General features: G+C 47.0%; 1 protein-coding gene across 2 annotated transcripts in view; it reads left to right on the forward strand.

The window, feature by feature from the left end:
- The window catches only part of LOC146175824 (equilibrative nucleoside transporter 2-like), an 83772-nt gene that overhangs the window by 22360 nt on the left and 40176 nt on the right, over window positions 1-21236 (forward strand). Inside the window, exons 1-2 of one of the 2 annotated variants that reach the window (XM_084582176.1) lie at window positions 19470-19622; window positions 20959-21069. The exons of the other annotated variant lie outside the window; for it this stretch is intronic. Of the exons in view, the coding sequence (XP_084438302.1) occupies window positions 19615-19622; window positions 20959-21069 (119 nt within the window). The 5' untranslated portion in view covers window positions 19470-19614. Of the gene's footprint in view, window positions 1-19469; window positions 19623-20958; window positions 21070-21236 lie in introns of those variants that run through there. 2 annotated transcript variants of the gene reach the window in all.

Below are 21236 nucleotides of genomic sequence, written 5' to 3' on the forward strand. Positions count from 1 at the left end.
TTCACACTTGCTTTGACCGAACATTTAAGGTGTGGCAGTATCCTCAAAATAACAAAATTACAGGCATTATAAATTACATTGTCGAAATCAGCTGATTATTCACAAAATTGAGTTCCGATATATAGTTGCAAGAACAGGCTCAAAGAAAACCGAGATGGACGAGAAATTTCTACATCATTTTTTGGTGCCACCACAGAATCCGTATGCTGATTTAACGGCATAGATTGTGGAGGGCCGGCGATGAACAAAGCTGCAATTGCAAAGTTCCAGGCGGGAGATTCACTCAGATCTTTTTTCGTCCGTAGAGTGGAAAACAACTGACTCATAGACGCCATTCAGGATGAGCCGTGGTGCTATCGGTGAAGCAGGCAGGCAGGCTGACACCTGCAGGCCTTGCCTGATATTGCGTAGGAATGGCGTGTTTGTCAGCAGGTGGAGCAGTTGGCCCATGTTTCTGCCGTTTACATCAAATTAAGCGAAGTTGAAAACCGCTTGTTTTTCCCGGCTTCTCGCGTGTTAGCGCTGCTTTGTGCACGGACAACTACGCATGCAGCGCATACCAATGTGCGTCGCCATATGGGCCGCATTTAACATTCCATATGCGACCGCATACCAACCGGTGGCAACAGACGTTCCCTTACGCAGCGTCCGGCTGTTCGTGCCCGTAACTGCGCATTCTAGCCAAAGGGAGCGTGGCTGTAGGTAAATGTTGACCTGCTTGCTTTCCGTCAGAGGGTTTCACGACTTTTGAAAGAAATTTCGTATGCGGTATGGTGTGGCAGTGTATGGTACGATATGACATTGCATATGGTTTGGTTTTGGTTTTGTGGGGTTTAACGTCCCAAAGCGACTGCAGGCTATTAGAGACGCCGTAGTGGAGGACTCCGGAAATTTCGACCACCTGGGGTTCTTTAACGTACACTGACATCGCACAGCACATGGGCGCCTTGCTTTTCGTCTCCACCGAAAAGCGGCCGCCGAGGCCGGGATTCGATCCCGAGTCCTTGGGAACAGTAGTCGAGCGCCGTAACCGCTGCGCCATACCGGCGTGGTATGGTATGGTATGGTATGGTATGGTATGGTATGGTATGGTATGGTATGGTATGTGGTGTTTTACGTCAAGAAGCAGCATGTGTTTTTTTGTTTTTGTTTTATGAGGTTTAACGTCTCACAGCGACTCAGGTTGTGAGAGACGCCGTAGTGGAGGGCTCTGGAAATTTCGGCCACCTGGGGTTCTTCACCGTGCACTGACATCGCACAGCACACGGGCGCATCCATCGAAAAGCGGCCGCCGCGGCCGGAATTCGATACCGCATAATTGGGCATAGCAGTCGAGTGCCGTGCCCACTGCACCACCGCGGCGGATGCAGCATGTGGTCTGAGCGGAAGTTATAGCAAAAGTCCGTGGAATGATTTTACAATCCGGGTTCTTTACCGTACAATTACATGGCGTATTCGATGGCTGTGTCGATGCCGACATTTCAAGGTCGTAGACCGAACACCATAGCCACTTAGCTGCTGTGGCAGGTCATGAAATTTCACATTTCATGGGACTTTTAAAGCCGAAATGCGTGCTCTAAAAAACGAATGGGTTTCGGCAAAACAGGTCTGCAATCATCTCTTATCGTTCTCGTCTCATCACTTGAAGATGGACTTCGTGTTAGACATACGCCCATTGATGTTTTCTTGGACATCGAAGCCGCCTCCTTTACTCTGTTTCTCATCATGCAATATTTCAATATTTTAATAATATGTCTCCGAGGCAAGTTCTACACTTTGACTGCAGGGGCAACCTATCTTTTTTCTTTTATGAATACTCCAAATGGCCTGACCTCGTTTAATGTTGCGGAAAGGAATGTACCGCATGGAGCTGTGCTTTGCCCTCTGCTCTTTCAGGTCCTTCCTTACTACGAATTTATTACTTTGTTTATGGAGCACTATAGTGACTATGTAGCCAATTTATACCGGGTGATTTTTAATGCGAATGCATTACTACCCCATTACACTGAAATCTGTCTAATGTTGTTACTGTTTTCAACACTCCATGGTACCCATAAAGATGGCAGGGAGTGAGACGGCCGCAAACAAAAGAAATTCAATAAAATTCGAACCCAAATACGCAGTGCCCGTAAAGCATATGCCACGAAGGGAGTTCGGTCAAGCGTCTGAGAGGGGGCGCTTGATGAACGCGTTGTGTTGCGTGGGACTTACTAAAGTGTTTTGGGGATACGTACTGATGTTATAGAAATAATAATCGTCGAATTCAACCAGGTTTAGAAGACTATGGAAAGAGAAAAAACAGCTGGGGAGGTTCAGGTAGTTACAGATTCGTTGAAGAACGGTGGGTATCCTGCTAGAAAAACGGGCCATATGCAATGCTTCGCGGCCTCGGCGGTATCGGAATCTTGGAAGAACTCTAACGTTATCTTAGTTCACAATGAAGGAAAATTCGAGGACTTGAAAAATTAGATACAGAGAAGCTTACTTTCAGTTACTACAGGACATTTAATAAGGTATTCCTAATAAAATTAGGGAAACCTTAGACTTCAATCAACCAAAGGATGAAAAGTTCTACGCTCGATCATATCCATACAATCAACCAGGCGATAGAAAAATGCTCGGAGTATAGTCAACACCCACATATAACAATCATAGATAACAATAAACCTCCGCAATAATTGCGAAACCAGGGCGTAGATGAGCCGTATGTTAAAGTGCTGGAAGGTATCTATAAATGATGCACATCAACTATAATCTTCCATAAAGAAAGTAATAAAGTTTGGTTTGATTTCGTTTCGTTTCGTTTATAGGATTTAACCTTCCAAAGCGATTCAGGGTATAAGAGACGCCGTAGTGGAAGGCTGCGGAAATTTCACCTGGGGTTATTAACTGCCACTGACATCGCACAGCACAAAAGGGCGGCCCTGTTTTTCGACTTCATCAAAAAGCAGGTGCCGTGGTCGGGACTTGGTCCGACGTGCATTGAATGCAGCAGTCGAGTGCCCTAACCACATCGCCACCGCGGCGGGGCGAAAGTAATAAATATCAAATAATAAACGTTATTAGGAAAGGAGCAGCGTGAAATGCATGAAAGCCAACGCACAAACTTCCATGCGCGTATTTTTCACGTTCGATATTTCGAGCCGCGTTGCCTAGAGAAGGAATTAAAAAACGGATTCACCTTTTATGTTGGCGGCGTTCAATTTCACAACGTAACATTGCCTCTTAGAGTCCGAAGCGAGCGGACTCATTAGCAAATTTGTTTTTTAATTGTTTAAGCATTAAACTATATTAGGGACATAATGTTCGCCTTGACCTACAACCCATTTGCAAAGACCACGCCGTGGTATCTCTCATGAATTTTAATATCGCGAATCGGTAAACAGTTAAAAAATCATCCGGCATGATTGCTATCAATGCAACTAGCCACGTACCAAAGAATGCGATACTCTAGGCCCAATGAGCAAACTGTTGGCCCAGAAATGTACACTGATAGGAGGGAGCAGAGAAGAAGGTATACGCATCGAATACCGCGGACGGTTGACGGCCATAAACTAAGAAGAAAGGGCTATAGCCAGTGGTGCGCTGAACTGCGGAATTGTAGGTATAGGTGGCGAAAGGAAAAAAGTTTTCCCAGTCCTGATGGTCAGAAGCGACGTACTTGAAAATCGTGTCGGACAACGCGCTATGAAAACGCTCTATGAATTTATTGGTCTGCGAATGATAGCTGGAGGACGCCTTATGAACGGTGTTGGCTGCGTGCAGTACTTTCTCAAGGACCTGAGAATTAAATGTATTCCCTCGGTCACTAATGAGGATATGTGGAGCACAATGGCGCAATACTATCGCACGCAGAAAAAATTTGCCGGCCTCAGAGGCGGCACAGAAGCGAAGAGGGGCTCTTTCAACGTACTACGTCAGATTGTCGGTGGTGGTGACAACTCAGTGGTGACCGGCTGACGTGACAAGGGTAGGGCCAAAAAAGTCAATGACGACCGAGTCAAAAGGGCAAGGTAAAGCCTGAAGAAGGCCAGCAGGAAGAGAACTTCACCACTAGCGATAGTGGCAAGACGCACAGGAAGATATGTATTTGGCGACACAGGCAGAAAAAGTCCAGGCCAGAAGTAGCGGCTCTTGATATGGTCGTATTATGGTGGCCTAAATTACCGGCAGTCATCGTGGTAAGCCTCCAAAACTCTAAGACGAAGGCAGCGATGTACAACGGAAACCCAACCTTGAACTGTAGGGTGGTAAATACTGCGGTAGAGTGTTCCATGCTGAAATCGTATCCGACAAAGCCGACGGCGCAAGTGACTGTTCGCTACCACGGATTCACTAAGGAGACGAGCTATGCTTGAGCGGCAGTAGGGATCAGCCAGCGGCAGGGATGGGAAATCAGCGTTCATGTCCAGTTCAGGCACATCGATTGGTGCAACATGCAGAAGGTCAGCAGTAAGCTGACGAACATGGGAAGGGTAGAGAAAAAAGTACGTGGAGTCGTGGGAACAAACAGCAATGGGGTCGGAGATAAGGCGTCACTGTAGAGGGGTTTTCGGCCATATATAAAGGTGATGGTGAAGGCGTACTCTTGAAGACGCAGCACCCAGCGGCCCAGATAACCAGATAAGTTCTTCAAAGACTACAGCCGACACAGCGCGTGAAGACCTGTTACGATGGCGGAGTGGCGTTCATACAAATAGGGTCTAATTTTCTAAAGATGCCACGGCAAGACACTCTCGCTCCGTATTAGTGTTGTTGCGCTCTGCTGCAGTAGGCGTACGTAAGCGTACGGCTGGCGTTTTTCAGTCGCGGTGTTACGTTGCAAGAGCACCGCACCGATGCCAGGTTTCCTCTGATGGGGCTGGGACAGGTAGGTCACCGCCGCTTGCGGCGGGGGCTAGCCTGACCGAATTTTTATCTGTTGTAGGCCGTCATTGCACCCGCCACCGCTTCGGTGGTGAACGACGGCTGTTGTTGCGGCGCGCCTCTTTCTCTCCCTCTTCTTTTTCTTTCTTCTCTATTTTCTCTTCTGTCTGCACGAGGCAGCGGAGGTGGCTCAGCTACAGAGCTAGTAGCAGGCCCGTGCATTTTCTTTTCCTTCTTCCTACAGCCACAACAACAGTGTGAAGTATGGTGGGCGCGTTCTCGTCAAAATAGCAAAGCACCGGAGTAGAAGTGAGATGACTGCTTGAAAGCTTGAAAGGCCTCTTCAGACTCAATGGGCCACTCTAGAAGCACTTCAGAAGTCAAGAGTTTAATTAACGAGGCTGCAATGGAGGTGAAGTTCCGGATAAAACGGCGGAGGTACGACGCCGCACCAGAAAATTAACGACAGCTGCAATTTTCTCGAGATCAGACTTGATTCCCGCCTTATTGACGATATGGCCGAGGACTTCGACGGTTTTACTGGCAAGGTGGCATTTCTTGGTATTGATTTGAAGACCGGCTTGTGCAAGAAACGTAAGAACTTGGATGAGACGGTGTAAGTGCTGGGCGAAGTCCGACGAAAAGACGATGCTGTCGGCGAGATACCACAGACATGTCTTCCATTTAATTCCTCCGAGCACGGTGTCGATCGCGCCTGGCCGATGCATTGCACAGTCCGAAAGGCATCACGTTAAACTCGCAGAGACCGTCAAGGGTAGAAAAGATGGTCTTGTCTTCGTCTGATTCGGGTAATATGTTCTCTGTTCCTTTCAGTTAGCGCATTTTTCTGCACAGAGCCCTCACAGAGCCCTCCCAAATGCAGAGCAGCATAAAATGTTCTTTAAATTTGAGCTACGGTATCTACTCTTAATTAAAGATTCTCTGTTTTCTGTATTCTTCATGCTTAACTATTGCCAACGGGCGATTTCGCGCGCTTCACTGGCCGAGCACTCAAGCAATCGAAGTGTGGCCTTCTAGCTTAAGAAAGGCTACCGCCCAGCTGTTGTGGCGGCTGTGACGGCTCTTCGAGACAGCGTGCTGCTTTGCGTCGCATTCCATCGGAAGACGAATTAGCGCCGGCTTTCATGAAGTTAATTTACAGCTGATTGATAGCAAGTATTGTTACACGTTCTAAACGCTTTGTTTAACTCAACTCCAAGACAGAACCATCTATGCAGGTAGCAGCTGAGATCCAAGAGTAATCAATTCTGAGAAGAAGCCATTATTCACTTACTTACAGTCACGAAAAGTCAATATGTGATGCCAATTTTTGCGAACGTTGTTAAAATGGTCGCTTTCGCCGCCCACCTTCCCACCAACAACTAGACATGCTAAATGGTAGTGTCTACAAAGGAAGCCAGTGTGGCCGGCGCTATGCATTAAACAAGAAATGTTTACCTTGCACCATCCTCACTAAAATTGTTATTACGCACAACCTATGTGTGACCACAAATGGAATATGCATAATCTGTATGGGATTCTGAACCCGCGTGACACTGGCACGTCTAAATCTGTGCAGAGTTATGTAGCGCGTTTTATTTTGTCTAGTTACCATCGTTCAGCTAGCGTCATCCACATGAAATCATATTTAACTATACCAGTCGAAAGCAACCCCCATGATTTCCTACCATAATACCAAACTTCGCTCCCGGTGTATAAAACCACCGTCATTCATTTCTCATCACCGTAATCCCGAAAAAAGAAGTCTCATTGCCCCACTGAAATGCAGTGACATGTGCACAATCATATTTTCAAAAAATCTCTAGAGAATAGAACTCCTTACGTGCCTTATTAACTAGCATTAGTTATCCCATTAAGTTAAAGGGTCTCAATGATACTGAACTAAGTACTATGTTTGTATTGACTGACTTATGCTATCCTGATGCACCATTTCATAGTATTGTTGATCAAATCTTTTACGTTCTAAACAAATTGTTAATCATAATAGGTTTACCTCTACTGCTTTGTATACTGTTGTATAAATCATACTTCCTGTTCTGTTATTGTGAACTGCCCTTCCCCTCTGTAATGTACTCTGTACTTGAGGATGAAATAAATACATAAAAGATGTTCATTTTGCACGGCCCTTTCATTTCTACACCAGGAAGCGCCACAATACACTCGAGACTGCATCACGGAAAGCCAGCCTCTACAGTGGCCGCTCGCGGACGGTATAGGCGAAAACGAAATGCTTGGGGCCTGTAACGGCTGGTCATCAATGCAAGCATTCGTTACAGCAAAGCCGGCCAATCTTATGCCCGTCATCGCGCAAACGTGACGATGACCGATACATATCAACAATGGCGATCAAGATAAATGGCTTAGTATCACGACCATTCCGCAACACGCTCGTCTAATTGCGGTGTGGCAAACGATGCCATAACAGGGTGGCTATTGCTCAAGCATAATAACGGGGCTGACCTACCAGGATGGAGCATTAATCCCTTAACGCCCTAGCAGCACCTAACTGACGCTACAACGAAGATTAGGGAGCAAAGCTGCTCTCTCCACTCCCAGAAAGGGTGTGCACGTTTTGAACAGCCGCTCCCCTCTGGCGAGTCTGGGCGCCGTCACATTTCTTGCTGAACTGCTTTTAAACCTGGCGCCATAAAATGTAGCCCTAGGTGTAGGGGAAGAGGAGGGTGGAGGGAGCGTAGTATTGGCACGCTTGAGCACGACCAACGGAAGGCTCGCCCAGATTTCACACCCTATAGGTCAACGGACCAGGGGCGACTATACAGGCGGTGAGGCGTAGCGCCAATCGGTTGCAATGAACATTTGTTGTAAGTATTTGGAAACTATAGTGCTCACTGGAGCTCTTAAATTTCACTCAATACCTTCAAAGGTCACCTCTATAGATTTATTGTATCGGGCTGTGTGTGTGTGTCAGCTGTTTTAGAAGGCCCAAAATTTAAAACGCTAACTGACGTTAATTTTAGCCCTGTGGCTATATTAGGAGTTATGGTGGACAACATGCAAGAAACAGAAGGCTTCAATTATTTGGATAAATAACTAAATGGATCAATTAGCTTTTAAAATTATAATTTCAGTTCGTATACATTGTATTTGCAGAATTGGAGCTCGTCCTCCAAGTAGTATAGCTGCTAAAAAAGACTGGTTTAAAAATTGTAGCGTGCGTTATAAGGCCCTCAAAGTTCATCCTGATAGGCGATTCACGCAGTAATACAGCGCCAGCGGGCGCTTCCAGCGTACACCGCTCAGTCTATGCACGTTTCGAGGCCGGATTGCAAACGCAGTGCTTGCGCACATTTGGTACAGCCTTTGTCAAAAGTGTAGTGCCCGGGAGGTCTACTTCTGAGCCGTGTAGTAGACCTGATTTAGCATTAGTGGAGGTCCTTCCCATAGGAGAGGGTAGGGCAAAAAATCTTCTTACCCTCAACAGATTTGGAACATTGTAAATACATTACAAGCCGCACGAAGTGGTTCAAAAGCAGACCCCCTGGGCTCTACCCTTTCGACAAAGACTAACTATTTGAAATATTGTGCACCTTACCTGGTGTCCGCTGTAGTCTCCAATATAGCACCAGGGCTAAAATAAGTCTAAAACCAGTTAACGTTGTCTTAAAATGTTTGGCCTTCTAAAAGAAAACACGCGCTTGGTATATACGTGTATATAGATACGATCCGAATCATTTCATGCTTCCCTTAAGGGTGCAAGGCTGACGAGATTGGGTTTCTCCAAAGAGAAAATTTCTTAATGAGCCCTAGTGAACAGACAAATTGGTCAAGCCACAGATTTTTGCATGTCGTATTCTTCCGTACCGTACAACTCGAATTACTCAGCGTCCTATAATAAATTATGACTTTATATAATATTGTCGTTTATTGGTGTTAACTACGTATATTTGTACCTCGAATTCCAAGCAAGTAATATATTTTTTTTCCAGCAGGCTACATGTGAGGCAAAGCGCGACATGGTGGTATTCTTTAGGACCTAAACTATAATGATAATCATAGCTTATTGTCAATGATAAAAGATAATGATATTTATTGCGCCAAAACTTATTTTTGCTATATCGCTCCTAAGGATGGTTCGAACATACAGGAGACAAACGCTCATTATCAATCGGTGCCGACTTTTCTTATTGGTAAACTTTATTGGGGAAAATTGGGGATTAAGGGTAGCGGGTTAGGAAATAGCAGTGGTCGGTAGTCCTTTGTCCAGAAATCCGTTGGCCTCGCTAGCGGCTCTGGTTCGCTACACCAGCGTGAGCTGATGCTGCGCGTCCGAGCCGGCTAGAAGGTACTCCAACTGACTAGGGCTATCTATTTTAGACATTCTGAGGCTGTGTCTTCACAGCAATGTCTCCGTACCACACACTTTCACTTTTGTACTGTGTTGTCCTTATCTTGTGGTACAGGGCTCTGTTTGGATGTGGTTTTGTTTGTGTGGTGGCTTGCATGCATACTCTTGGCTTAGTGTGTCATGTGGAAGTGTGTACTTTCTACGTTTCTCCCTACGCGCTCGTATTGTTTCCCTTAATGTCCCCACGGGGGACTTTTAAGGTAATAAATTGAACTGAATTAAACTTTATATGGTGTTGTGAAAGTCTCTACCGAAGGCTCTGCCGACCGGCTAGTGAAACCTCGGATGACGGCATCTACTCTAATGTTACCCTCCACCCCAGCGTCGGGGACCCAGACAAACGCGTGTGTTGCCTGTCTGGGTACGTCTGTTCCTTCCGGCCGGCCGGCTAGAAACTTGTTTGCTATGCGATTAATCCTGCTTTGGAAGGATCGACAGGCGGCTTGTGAATCCGAGACTATCCAGTAACTGTGTTGTCTTCAGTTTGCTCCCGAGATTGCTAGGGCTATTGCCACCTCTTCCGCAGTCCGAATGCATTTGGTTCGTATAGTTGTTCCGTATATGAGCTTGCCTCGCAAGTCAGTGAACGCTGCTGCTGTGCATATCTGTCTTTGTACCTCGCTGTGTCGACGTACGGCACAAAATGTTTTCTGCCCAGCTGTTTATCAAAGGTTTTGGCTCTGGCATTCCTTCGGCCGTCATGATGGGCTGGGTACATATTTCTGGGCAGCGGTGTGACCGTGAAAATGGCTCTGATTTCTGGTGCGATATTTGTGGTTTGTGCGCTATTGTCGTCTGTAAGGTGATATCCGAGTTTCTTGGTCTGTTTAAGTGTTCTGATCTGGGAGTCGAGCATAACTTCACTGTTCTTCGACGGCAGTGCATTCCCAGATCGTCAAACTTGCCGTTAGAGGCGTGTGGTGGCAATCCCAGAGCGCGTTTGTATACCTTCCTGATTAGCGCGTTCATCTTTTTCTTAATTCCGTCTCAGTTGTTTTAAGATAAAGGAGACTGTAGGTGAAGCGAGGGAAGACGAACGCTGTCACTGTCCGTATTGCGTCTTTTTCCTTCATCCCCCTTCTTTTGTTTGTTATCCTGCTTACCCTTCTGGAGACTTAGTTGGCCTGGGTCTTCTCGCTATCCTTATCAAGGCGATGTTAAACAGTATTAGAGATATAACTGATCCTTGTGGTGTCCCCTTGTTTGGGGTTTTTCTCGTTTCTGACCGTATTGTTGTGACCGGAGTTCCGGCCAGACTTCAGTAGCTGACAATGGAGGCTGTTGCAGCCGGAGTTCCGGCCAGGCTACAGCAGCTCACAATGGAGGCGTACTTAGCGGACGCCGGCGAGCGACCGCAAACAAAAGCAGCGAAGCGACGGCGACAACAGGGCACCTATTCTTGTGCTTAATGGGCACGAGACGCGTCGCCGAGCAGCATTGACCCCGCTCGCCGAATTCTCGAGGCAAGCAGGTGGCCCCCTTGGAATTTCGCGGGGTGAATGACCACCGTCAATAGGAGACTTCTCGGACCATTTTGCCCTGGTACCGAAACTCCATCGCCCGCACAAAATCGTCCTCGACATCAGAAGATTTACCCTCGCCACCGGAAGATGTGCAAGGAGGTTCACCCTCGGCAGTGGGCGGCACCTAGAGTGATCCCTTGCCCCCACTGATTGGATAGCATCGATGAACTTTGTTTCCCCAGCTAGGGAACTGGGGATACCAAACCATATTTAAGTGACGGATTTTGTTTGTACAGATAGCTCCGTTTTCCTCTCTATGACTTGTACCCTCTTCAGTATGTAGAAAGTGTATATAAACTTTACTTTTTGCCTCTCCTCCCTGGCTGTCTTCCGCCTCGATGCATCGTCGCCTCCTGAGCCCGCTGCAGTGAAGCTCGCCCCCTGAACCCGACACACATCAGTTTGTTGTTAATCCCAGTAGTGGCTGTTCTCTCCGTTAGTAAACGCCTCGACATACTCGAAGTCTTTCTTCGGCAATTTGTTGATGACAGTTTCCAGAGTATCGCTTCGTGGCTAATGTTGTCAAATGTGCCCTACAAATCTAATGGCCACAATGATGCTCTCATTTCTCGTCGTTATTTTGTTTATGACAGTCTCCTTGAGCTGCAGTAGGACGTCCTGTGTAGAGAGCCTGGGCCTGAAGCCGAACATCGTGTCCGGAAACAGGTCATTGTCTTCCAGATAGTTGCTCAGTCTTGTCTTGATAAATTTTTCGTTAAGCTTCCCCACGCAAAAGGTCAGCGAAATTGGTCGGAAATTATCCAGGCTAGATGGTTTGCCTGGTGTGGGGATCATCATGATCTCCGCGTGTCTCCATTCCTCGGTAACTGTAGCTTGGTCCCAGAGTTTGTTGTTAAAATCCGTTAGTATCTGGATTTGCTTGTCATTTAGGTTTCTAATTATCGCGTTGGTAAACTGATCCTTGCCTGGGGCTGTATTCTTGACAAATTATCTGGCCGCTGCGTGCACCTCGTGTGCTGTTATCTGGGCGTCTAGCTTCTGGTTGTCCATGTATCGGGCATGGTGATATGTGTGTGTGTGTGGGGGGGGGGGGGGGTTGCGTGCGTGCGTTTACTACGTATCGTGACCAAAGGTGGTCGATGACTTGCTCATCTTTTTCACGGAACTGATGTGTTATCCTTTCTAGTGTGTCGCTGTATTCTCTCTTTGAATTTTCCGAGTCAACAAGGTGCCTCAGCAGTGCCACGTTTTCGCACTGCTAAGATTTCCATTTAAACTTTCGCATATTTGGTTCCAATTATTGCGCTTAAGTTCAAGGGCGTGTTCGCAGATATTTTATTGATTTGTGCAATTCTCTGTTTGAGTTTCCTGTTATATTTGTGTTTTCTCCGTCGTTTGGTCATCTCCCTGCGTGCGTCCCATATAGATGGAGTAAGTGTGCGCGTCTACAATTGGCAAACATTCCACTCACGTTCTTGCTGCTGGTCTCTACGAAGTCCAGACGTAGTTATGAAACCGTCAATGAAGATTCCACGGCTATCAAAGGTGACTGGACAACCAAAAGCACGGACGTCTTCGGAGCACATGTAGAGCACGTCCGCTAACCGGTGCCGAGTAGAATTAAAAAGAAAACTCTCAAAAGCATCAAGCAGTGCTGGTGCCACCAAACATGTTTGTAAAAACACCATTCACTGGAGAGTCAGGAAAAATGGGCCAATCTGAAATGCATGATCTTGGTATGTTATATCTTTTTCCTATTTGATTCGATAAACCCGAAATTCAATCGTCGGAAGCCTAGTCCCCAGTGTCTTTGAAGCCGATAGAGAAAAAAAAGTGAGTGGATATAGCGGCCTCAAATTTAATAGGAATTAAGCTTCCCGCTGTTGAATGTCTTGGTTTTAATAAAAAGAAGCGGATATCTGCCCTCCGTTCTGCAAACTGTTGCAGCGCTACGAAAGATAAGGGCGCCTTGGCCAATCATGATGATGCGCAGTATACATCACTATGTTCCTACCAAATTCTTGGACGGTGTTCAATAGATGCTCAACGTATCCGCATCATCTTGATTGGACGAAGTCGGCCTTGCCCTTCCCTGTGCTGCAAACATCTTGCGAAATGCAGTCGCGTCAACCTGATTGGCTCAGATCTCCCTTACCTTTCGTATTGCTGCAAACAAGGTCCGTATCCGCCATGCGCAGCGCCTATAGGGGCGCCACTGAAAGCCGCCTAGCGGCGGCCGTCGGAACCCGAGGCGGGCCTCATGCGGCAAGCGCGGCCGTGGCGCGCGCGTGCGATCTGCCGTTTCTGCGCGTCTCGCGGGCATTTCCGCGTTGACAGTGTGCGCAAGGGGATCGTACTGTATAATAGTGGACATGTGTAGGTTGTCACGGCGGTCTGGGACTACATCGCCTCCATATGCATCATGTGTTTGCTGCAGACGAGCGTCAACAAGGTTGCGTACGAAGTGGAGTTCATTTTGAGTGCCCCGCTTTCATTACAACGCCACGCTAATTAGTTCATTCCTTGACCTATGAACCAGTGTTCTTTCTTTGCTTAATGGTGCACGCTTGCTTAGTTTACATGGAATATATTGCTACAGTAAACTAGGCAGCGTTGTCGAAACTGCGAGCGGTTTCGTACCGGTGCGACCGCAGGAAAACCCAGCGAGCTTGCAAACCAGCATTCTGAGCATCAGAAAAATAGAGCATATTGGGCTCCTGTAGCAAGAGTAGCATGCGCTTTACCACTGCCTATACAGCATAGATTTCACGTATTCTGTCGTCAAAAATGCAGAGCGGGTAGATACTTTCATGGGGGAGTGAGATATCCAGTAGAGGAATTATCTGAAAAGCTGCATCACAGGTTAGCCAAAGGCATATTAGATTGAATTTTTTTTTATCCTATATATTAATATTGTAGCATCATCTTCATTTCATTTGTATCACCATCGCGCCAAACTGCAGAACTACAGCGCGCTTTATAACCAGCTCTAGAGCCCTAGTATGAACAGCAAGTGCAGCGACATTTCATGTTTTCGTAAACTTGCCAGACAACAGAAACACTGACTCTGGTCTTCAAAGTAATTGCATGGCAAATTTCAAAACGCATATTGGCAAATGTCTGCTCAATAACCCGCCGCAGTGGCTCAGGCTACTGAGGAGCTAGATCGAGTTATCGGGACTGAAGTCGACCGCGCCCCCCCACGTTTAGGTGGAGGCGAAATGCTAAATGCCACCGTGTGCTCTGCGATGTCAATGCACGCTAAGTATCGTCTGGCTAAGCGTTTCACAAATCTAATGCGTATTGTTTCTTCCCCGCTAGCGGACGCGATGAAGTTTAAACAAAAAGTGTTCACCGAAGGTGCAATGCGGAAAACACTGAAAACATATAGTAACAGTCAGCCCCTCTACACGGCAAATTTATTGCCAATTCCATTGAATGACATTCGTTCAAAATGATATTTGTTTGCTGCTACACGAGAAAGTATAATGACATTGGGTGAAAACGAAATTAGGTATCAAATGAGTTTGAGGTACTCTACCAAATGCGATCAACGAGGAAATGTGTTATTTCGAGAGCAGAGAATTGGTAAGAAGATACACCCAAAATAAACTACAAAAGTGCCACCTGCATTAAATACTATAGTGTGCTCCAATAATTTTGCCCCCAGTCATCTATGTGAAAAATGCCAAATAGCATCGTAAAAAAAAAAAAAAAAAAAAGAAAAAAAACTGGCACCCATCGCTGCCAGCTAACCCGTAGCCAACGCACTCAGCGCGGGCGGAACAGGTCGCTTCGTCTGCCGCGGTCCGTCGGCGCCGAGCCGCCGGCATGGCGGATTTCTTTCGCCACCTTCAGGAAAGCATGTCTGTTGATCTTAAATAATACGCGCTTAATTTGACGAAGGAATCTAAAAAAAATTTTCTTTACTGAGGATCGCTGTTATCTAACGAGATTTTGGAAGAAGTGATAAACGCAATACAAATTTCTGCTCACATTAGCAGGTCATCCGATTGCGTTCTCCAGCTCCACTGCTAAGGCGTCGCCGAAGTTACGCCTTCCTTTTACTGTAAGACAATTTGTGAGACAATTGAACTGGTACTTATAAGGCAGTTTTATGAATATGAAATTTACTATTTCCAAAGCGCTTCCAGCTACGGCTTTGATGCGAAACCGTTAAGGCGTTTAGGCGTAGCGATAGGGCCTAGCACACGGCCAGAGCGCCGTCGTCGGCCGCTTACGGTAAGCTCGAGGTATCCGATGTGGCAAGCGTTACGAATTTGCCGTATGCTCTCTTGATGAGGCCAAGCTCGGGCCTTTTTCGACGGGTCTTAATATGCCGAGCGAACGCGTACGGGAGTCAACGGGGCTGTAGTATGCTGCGCTGTAGGGCGATACTCGAAGTTTCTATAAAAGCGCCGTCGAACAGTACACTAGATATTGCCTATTTTATCTGTTCCTCTTGACACTTGCTTTAGTCCGCAAAGTTTATGTTGTTGAAACTCATACGCTCTTCGCAGTCGAGCGCAGACGTACGCACCTTCTGTGTATTTTCGTAAACATACGCCGCCGACACTGCGCTAACTTCGTAACTGATAGTCCTAATCAACAGGTTGTTTACAAGAGATGCAAGACATGAATGTCAATGTAAAGGCTGCCTTCGTTTACAGCGCAGTCATCTTCGCAACATATTGAAGGCGCACCAACATTAGCATTTCAATCGCAGTTACCATAATTTGGAAATGGCATTAGCTTTGGTCGTGTAGCAGCGCGCCGAAAAAACGACATTAATCTGAACAAATATCATTCGGTGTGATTGCTTGCTTTCTGCGTCGAACAGCCGCGATTCACGGCCGCGGTCGTTCTCGTGAAGCATCACTGGAAACTGATACAAACTTGTTCCTGGCAAGGTTTTATGTGAGTTCGAAAAACTAATTACGCAGTAATTCTTCCCGGACATTGCTAAATGTTGACAACGGCGTTATATCTGTTAAACCGCGACCAAAGACGAAACCACGACGCGCGCGCATAGAGGCTGACATGAGCAGCGCCCGACCGAGCCCGCCTACGCTTCGCGGCTTCTGCGACAGGCGGCGTTGTCAGCGTTTTGCGCATCGCGTATACAGAGTTTACGTGCTTTTCAGAAGTGTCGTTATCTCCCTGACCTCAAGTCATGTGACTGGTGGAAACACCAGAACCAGATGTCAGGTCAATTGCTACCCCTTTCGGTTGGCAGCAACACCGGAGCCGGATATCACTTCCGTTGCTACCACTTTCGGTTCCGTCGCTTCCATTTATCAGATGACTGGTTGTCAGGGAGATAATGACACATCCGAAAACGACGCCAACTCGGAATACGGACCCAGCTTTCGAAACTTAGTATAGAACTAGCTGTCGACACGCAGCGTACCACGTTACTCTGAGAGGTGGAATAGATGTGCGCTTATGCAATTTTTTTGCTCAGCTAAGACTAAACTTGGCAGCAGCATCGCTGCCGTTGACAGAAAGTAAAACCGTGCTGTCAAATTGTGGCAGTAGCACACTGCGAAATACTGGCCGCCAGTGATAAGGAAGCCGTCAACAACACGGCCTTCCCTTGTATAAAGTGTATATGGCTGACAGGACGCTGCTTACCTAACCCCCCCCCCCCCCCCCCCCCGGGACTCATAGGACTTCCCTGAGAGGCCAGCTCATTCGGATCTCTGCACTGAAAATAAAACGGTTGCCGCGTGTTTCTTGTTTCACACAAATGCGCTGCACGGGCACGAAGATAGCGTCCAGAAGATGGTGAAAGTTCATCATTCCAGAGAAATGTGAACAGCAAGAATTTGTTCACGTCTACCAGTTGCATACACGAATGCACGACACTAGGCGTTGCTCTGACGATGTTTTCGTGTGGGTTGGTGCTATTCATTAGCGCTCCTTTGTGTCGCAGTAAACCAGCGCTTTCATTAAATGCGCATGTTTTTCTACTTTATCGCGCTGGCTCCCGTAGTAAAGCCACAACTCTTCCATTAGGATATGCACACCGAGTGTTCCAGATAGATACAACCAAGACTTTAGAAAGTGTGCTGTGTACGTCCTAGGCTAGCGCAGCCAATTGAACGCTATCGATCGAGTCACGTGGACAAATCGGAAGCATTTTTTTTTTTCGCTCTCTAAGAGGCGACTCTCAACAGCTCTCAGTTTGTTTCAGTGCCCTTGGACTCTCAGGTGTATTTTTTTTTAACGCTCGTTTACATTTAGCTTGGACAGCTGTTATAAACTAAGCTTCGATTCAGAACAGGTCGACGTGTGGCAATGTGCTGGCCTATTCTCAGGGGCGAATATGGAATGGGAGCAACTATACATCTACGTGTACATACTGCTGACATCGCCAGCTGAGATTCCGCGACGAATGCGGCGCCTAGCTGGCGTTAATTCGACGGTGGTATAGTGCAATATTCGTCCACTTTCGACCACATGAGCACAACATAGCAGGCTCGAGCAGTCTTCAGAATTTTCCTGGTAGATGTGAACACGAGCTAGATATGCAACACTACAGCCGGTAAGTAGGGCACATCAGGAATAGAGAGATTTAACTTACCGTGACCCTCTACCGCATGTAGGCGGGGCGCACAAGCTGATTGGTCCCGACGCGGCAGGTTTATGGGCCGACATCAAGTATGTGGCGCCATCTATCGGCGTCAAGTTGATCTGGGCATGCGCTGTGGAAAGCACGGTGGCGAATCACGGTAGCGGATCGCGGATCACGGCAAGCTAAATCTCTCTAATATCACAGTAACCTTTAACATTTAATCCCTATGATATAAGTTGATCGCATACGTGATGCTCAATTAACCCGCAGTCGTTTATACTAACGGCTGCCCTTGATAACCCATGCTTCGCTTCTAGACGTAAAGCCCCGCAATATACAAACGTTCCTTTACCGGTTAAGTATAGACTTTGCTGCCCTGATTGTCATAACAAGCCACAAACAGTACAATCCGTAATGCGCTGCACCTGGGCGACCGCACTGCGAGTGACGGATCGCGTTGACAGTCCGTCTGTGTCCTGCACTGTCGTCGGTGACCGCAACGGCAAGCTGCACAAAGCCGCGTGCACTACAATCACTGCAGAACACGATTGCGTACGCTAACGTCGTCGCCTGACTGAGGCGCGGATGACGTCTATAACCGTTAGACAGGCTTACTAAAAGAAGCTGACATGCACTTATATGAGACCCCCATTCAATCATAGCGGGGATTTTGCCATTTATGCAAGTACGACATATATAAAAATGAAGCGTGCTATTTGTAGCGAGATAGGGAACTGTGTATCAGCGGGAACTGTGTACAAGACCCATACATCATTGATACATCCATGTACCTATAAAGTGACATGTGTCACCACCGTATAAGCCGCTTCATGCTTCATAGCTATTGGCTATATACGCTACACATTTAGACCTGCATACACTGCGCCTAGCATAATATGGCCTGCTGCATACTGTTGGAACCGCAGTGAGGCAGAACGAGCAGTGTCACCGCATGTAGGTGGCCCATTCACAATGTCACAGGGTCTTCAAGAGAAGCGACCATGACAGGCGGAGGCTGCGAGGCGTTGCACACGACATATCCACGTGTCTCAATGAGACAACGCGCAGCATTTCTTGCCCACTGCGTTTCGGTTCCACTTTCGCAATTGCTGGTGCGTTCGAAGTGCCCCAAGACAACGTGCTCAAAGGCAGAGCAGCCACTGAAGATGCTATATGGCCCCGGCCTGCTAGCGAGATGTCACCGAGATAACGTCGAGCTTTCGGACGAGCATTTCTTTTTAATCATGAGCTACACAAATACCGTCTTACCAGCCATATTTTGTCAAACTAAGCGCCAGTGAGGAAAATTAGTCCATCCTGCGTCCAAAGCCGCCAGTTACGTCATTGCACCTCAGCATCTTCATCTCCAAGATAACGGAATACCCGACCGTACGGTACAGTTGTGCGCACTTTGAAAAAATGGTCGATTCTGAGCGATATCGGTAATCCCAATGGAATGAATATCCCGCATTTACGAGATGACCGTTTTGTCATACACCATGGCAGCCTTCGCTTCCTCTCCTCTTCGCATTGCTGGGAAGTACACGAAGACAGCAAATGCCAGAGGCAACAACTCACTCACATCCTTGTCCTGTTGCATTAAGTACAACTCTCCTTAATATGGACTAACCAAACGTCTTGAACACGCTATCTTCTAGTTTGTATGCAAGAAACGCTTCCAGCAATCTTTTTCCCGTCATCTTTTTCCCGTGACGCCCAATGCAAGAGAAGCCACAGTAGACAGCGACGAGATTGCAAGAACACCCTAACTATCTGCCATCCAGGACCTTCAAGAAGCATGGAGTGCTCTCCAGGCTTACGCGCCGAAAGCGGTGTTGGTGACGTTGCTCATGGTCCATGCACTTTTTCTTGCCGCGAACGGTTGCTCAGAGCCCCGAAAACGCGGCTCCGCACGAAACAAGCCAAACATATTTCCTTTTGGGACCTGACGGAGGCCCGCAGGGTGTCACCGCTGATAACCGATATCTCTACTCACGTACGGCGGGAGAAAAACCAGACGGCGAGGAGGCGCGTAAAATCGGGGCCTAGGTGCGTGCGCCTGTGGTCACATAAACATCGTCCGACGCGTGCTACAGGGGGAGGATTGCCACGACGAGAGGGAGAGACCAAAGGTCGTCTTCGCTCATCCGCGCTGATGAGCGTCGCCGGCCCTCCTCCCCCGCCAAGACGCAACGCTTAATGACTGCTCCGCAATAAGGGACCAACGAGCCTTCTTCAACAGCTTCTCATTTGCCCCCTTCGCGCCAACCGGATCGTCCTACTACTCCTGGGTTTACGGCATGAAGAGGTAGGTGCCCCGTCTCATATCTATATCTACAGCTCCGTTAGAATACAGCTATGTTGGCGCTCGGCCGTATCCTTTACATTTCACGCATCCAGTCGAAATAAACTACAGAACCGTGTCAAAAATACGACAAAATATTGTGTAGTTCTGTCGTACACATCAGACTTTTCTGTAGTTCTGTAGTACTTTTCTGTAGCTCTGTAGTTTTTCTGTAGTATATTTCTGTTGTCTGTAGTTCTGTAGCACTTTTCTGTTGTAACTACAGAAATTTCCGATGTTACTACAGAACGTTCTGTTGTCACAACAGGTTTCCCGTCAAAAACCGCACAGAAATTCTGTCGTAACAACAGAAAATTTTCTGTAGTTTTTTCCGACTGAGTGGCGACACTTCTGCCGGTAGGTGTACCGCATGTAGCATCGGAAGGCACTCCCAGCATACTTTACTCAAGAAGAATTTTAGGGAGTTTTATCATGACGTAGGCGCATAAGTGCAGGCGTATACAGGACTAACCGGGCCCCTACTGCGCATGCGCTCTGGTTATGCGTAGATGGACACCCAAAAGTGCGCATGCGCGAGAAGCGCACGAATTGTCCTTGGCGCGTCTCTACATTGAGCTAAAGCCTCCTATAATTTATTAGCAAATATAATTTAAGAAACAATCCGACAGTCTTCGAAGCCAAGTAAGGCATAGCAAAACCACGCTTATTAATTCGGAGAAGGCGAGTAATTGAGAAATCACTTAGGCGGAAGATGATTATCAGCTAGCTGTACATAAATATTACTGAGATTGTTTCCTCCTCCAAAATCATAATATAATACCCAATGATTTCTTCAATTTCCAAGACCAATAAAATGTTTCGTACACACATTAACGAGTCATATTTGATTAAGAGCTCCGTCCATTTTACTTATCTCAAACTTTAAGGGTGTGCTTGACAGATAATAAGTCGCCTTCGCGAGCATAGACAAGTTTGCTAGCTGAAAATTTTGATACTGCAACCATTGCTGGCGCCGCGCAAAGAGTTGAACTTGAAAAGGAACATGTCTCGTCTAGCATCTTGCAACTGTTATGCTTTGTTAGGAAAATATGTGAACTTTAACAAAAAAAAAAACGCGCCGTTTTCTTTTTGTCTTTTTTTAACGAAACAGAGTTGTCCTCCACAACAGATAGGCAGAGAAAATACAGAAAAAGAATTCCGGGGCAATGGAGTTCCAGTCTGAGACAAATGCGACCTTCTAAAGTTGAGACAGATCCCTAATGGACAGGCACAGAAGGTTTCTGATCTGCGCAGTATCGCTTTTTCGTCTTGTGAAATTTCACAAGATTTTTGTTTCCAGATCCCTGGAAGCCCTCAATGGCACACCCGATGAGCTTCGCAGACTCAACGATGAAGACCCCAACGACGTCCTCATACAGCCTCCATCGGCAATACAGCTGGAAGCACGACGGTACAGGCCAGAGCCGAAGCGGTGCTCTCCCCGCCTCTTTGGCTTCTTTTCTTAATTGCTACCTATACTCCTGAAATGACTCCTGCCGTGAAAAAAGAGTGGTTCCGAACTGTAAATGGCACAGTTCAGTTCAGTCGTTCAGTCGTGTCCGACTCTTCGTGATCCTA

This window comes from Amblyomma maculatum, chromosome 10, assembly GCF_055883805.1.
Source record: "Amblyomma maculatum isolate TAMU_Amacu chromosome 10, ASM5588380v1, whole genome shotgun sequence".
NCBI lineage: Eukaryota > Metazoa > Arthropoda > Arachnida > Ixodida > Ixodidae > Amblyomma > Amblyomma maculatum.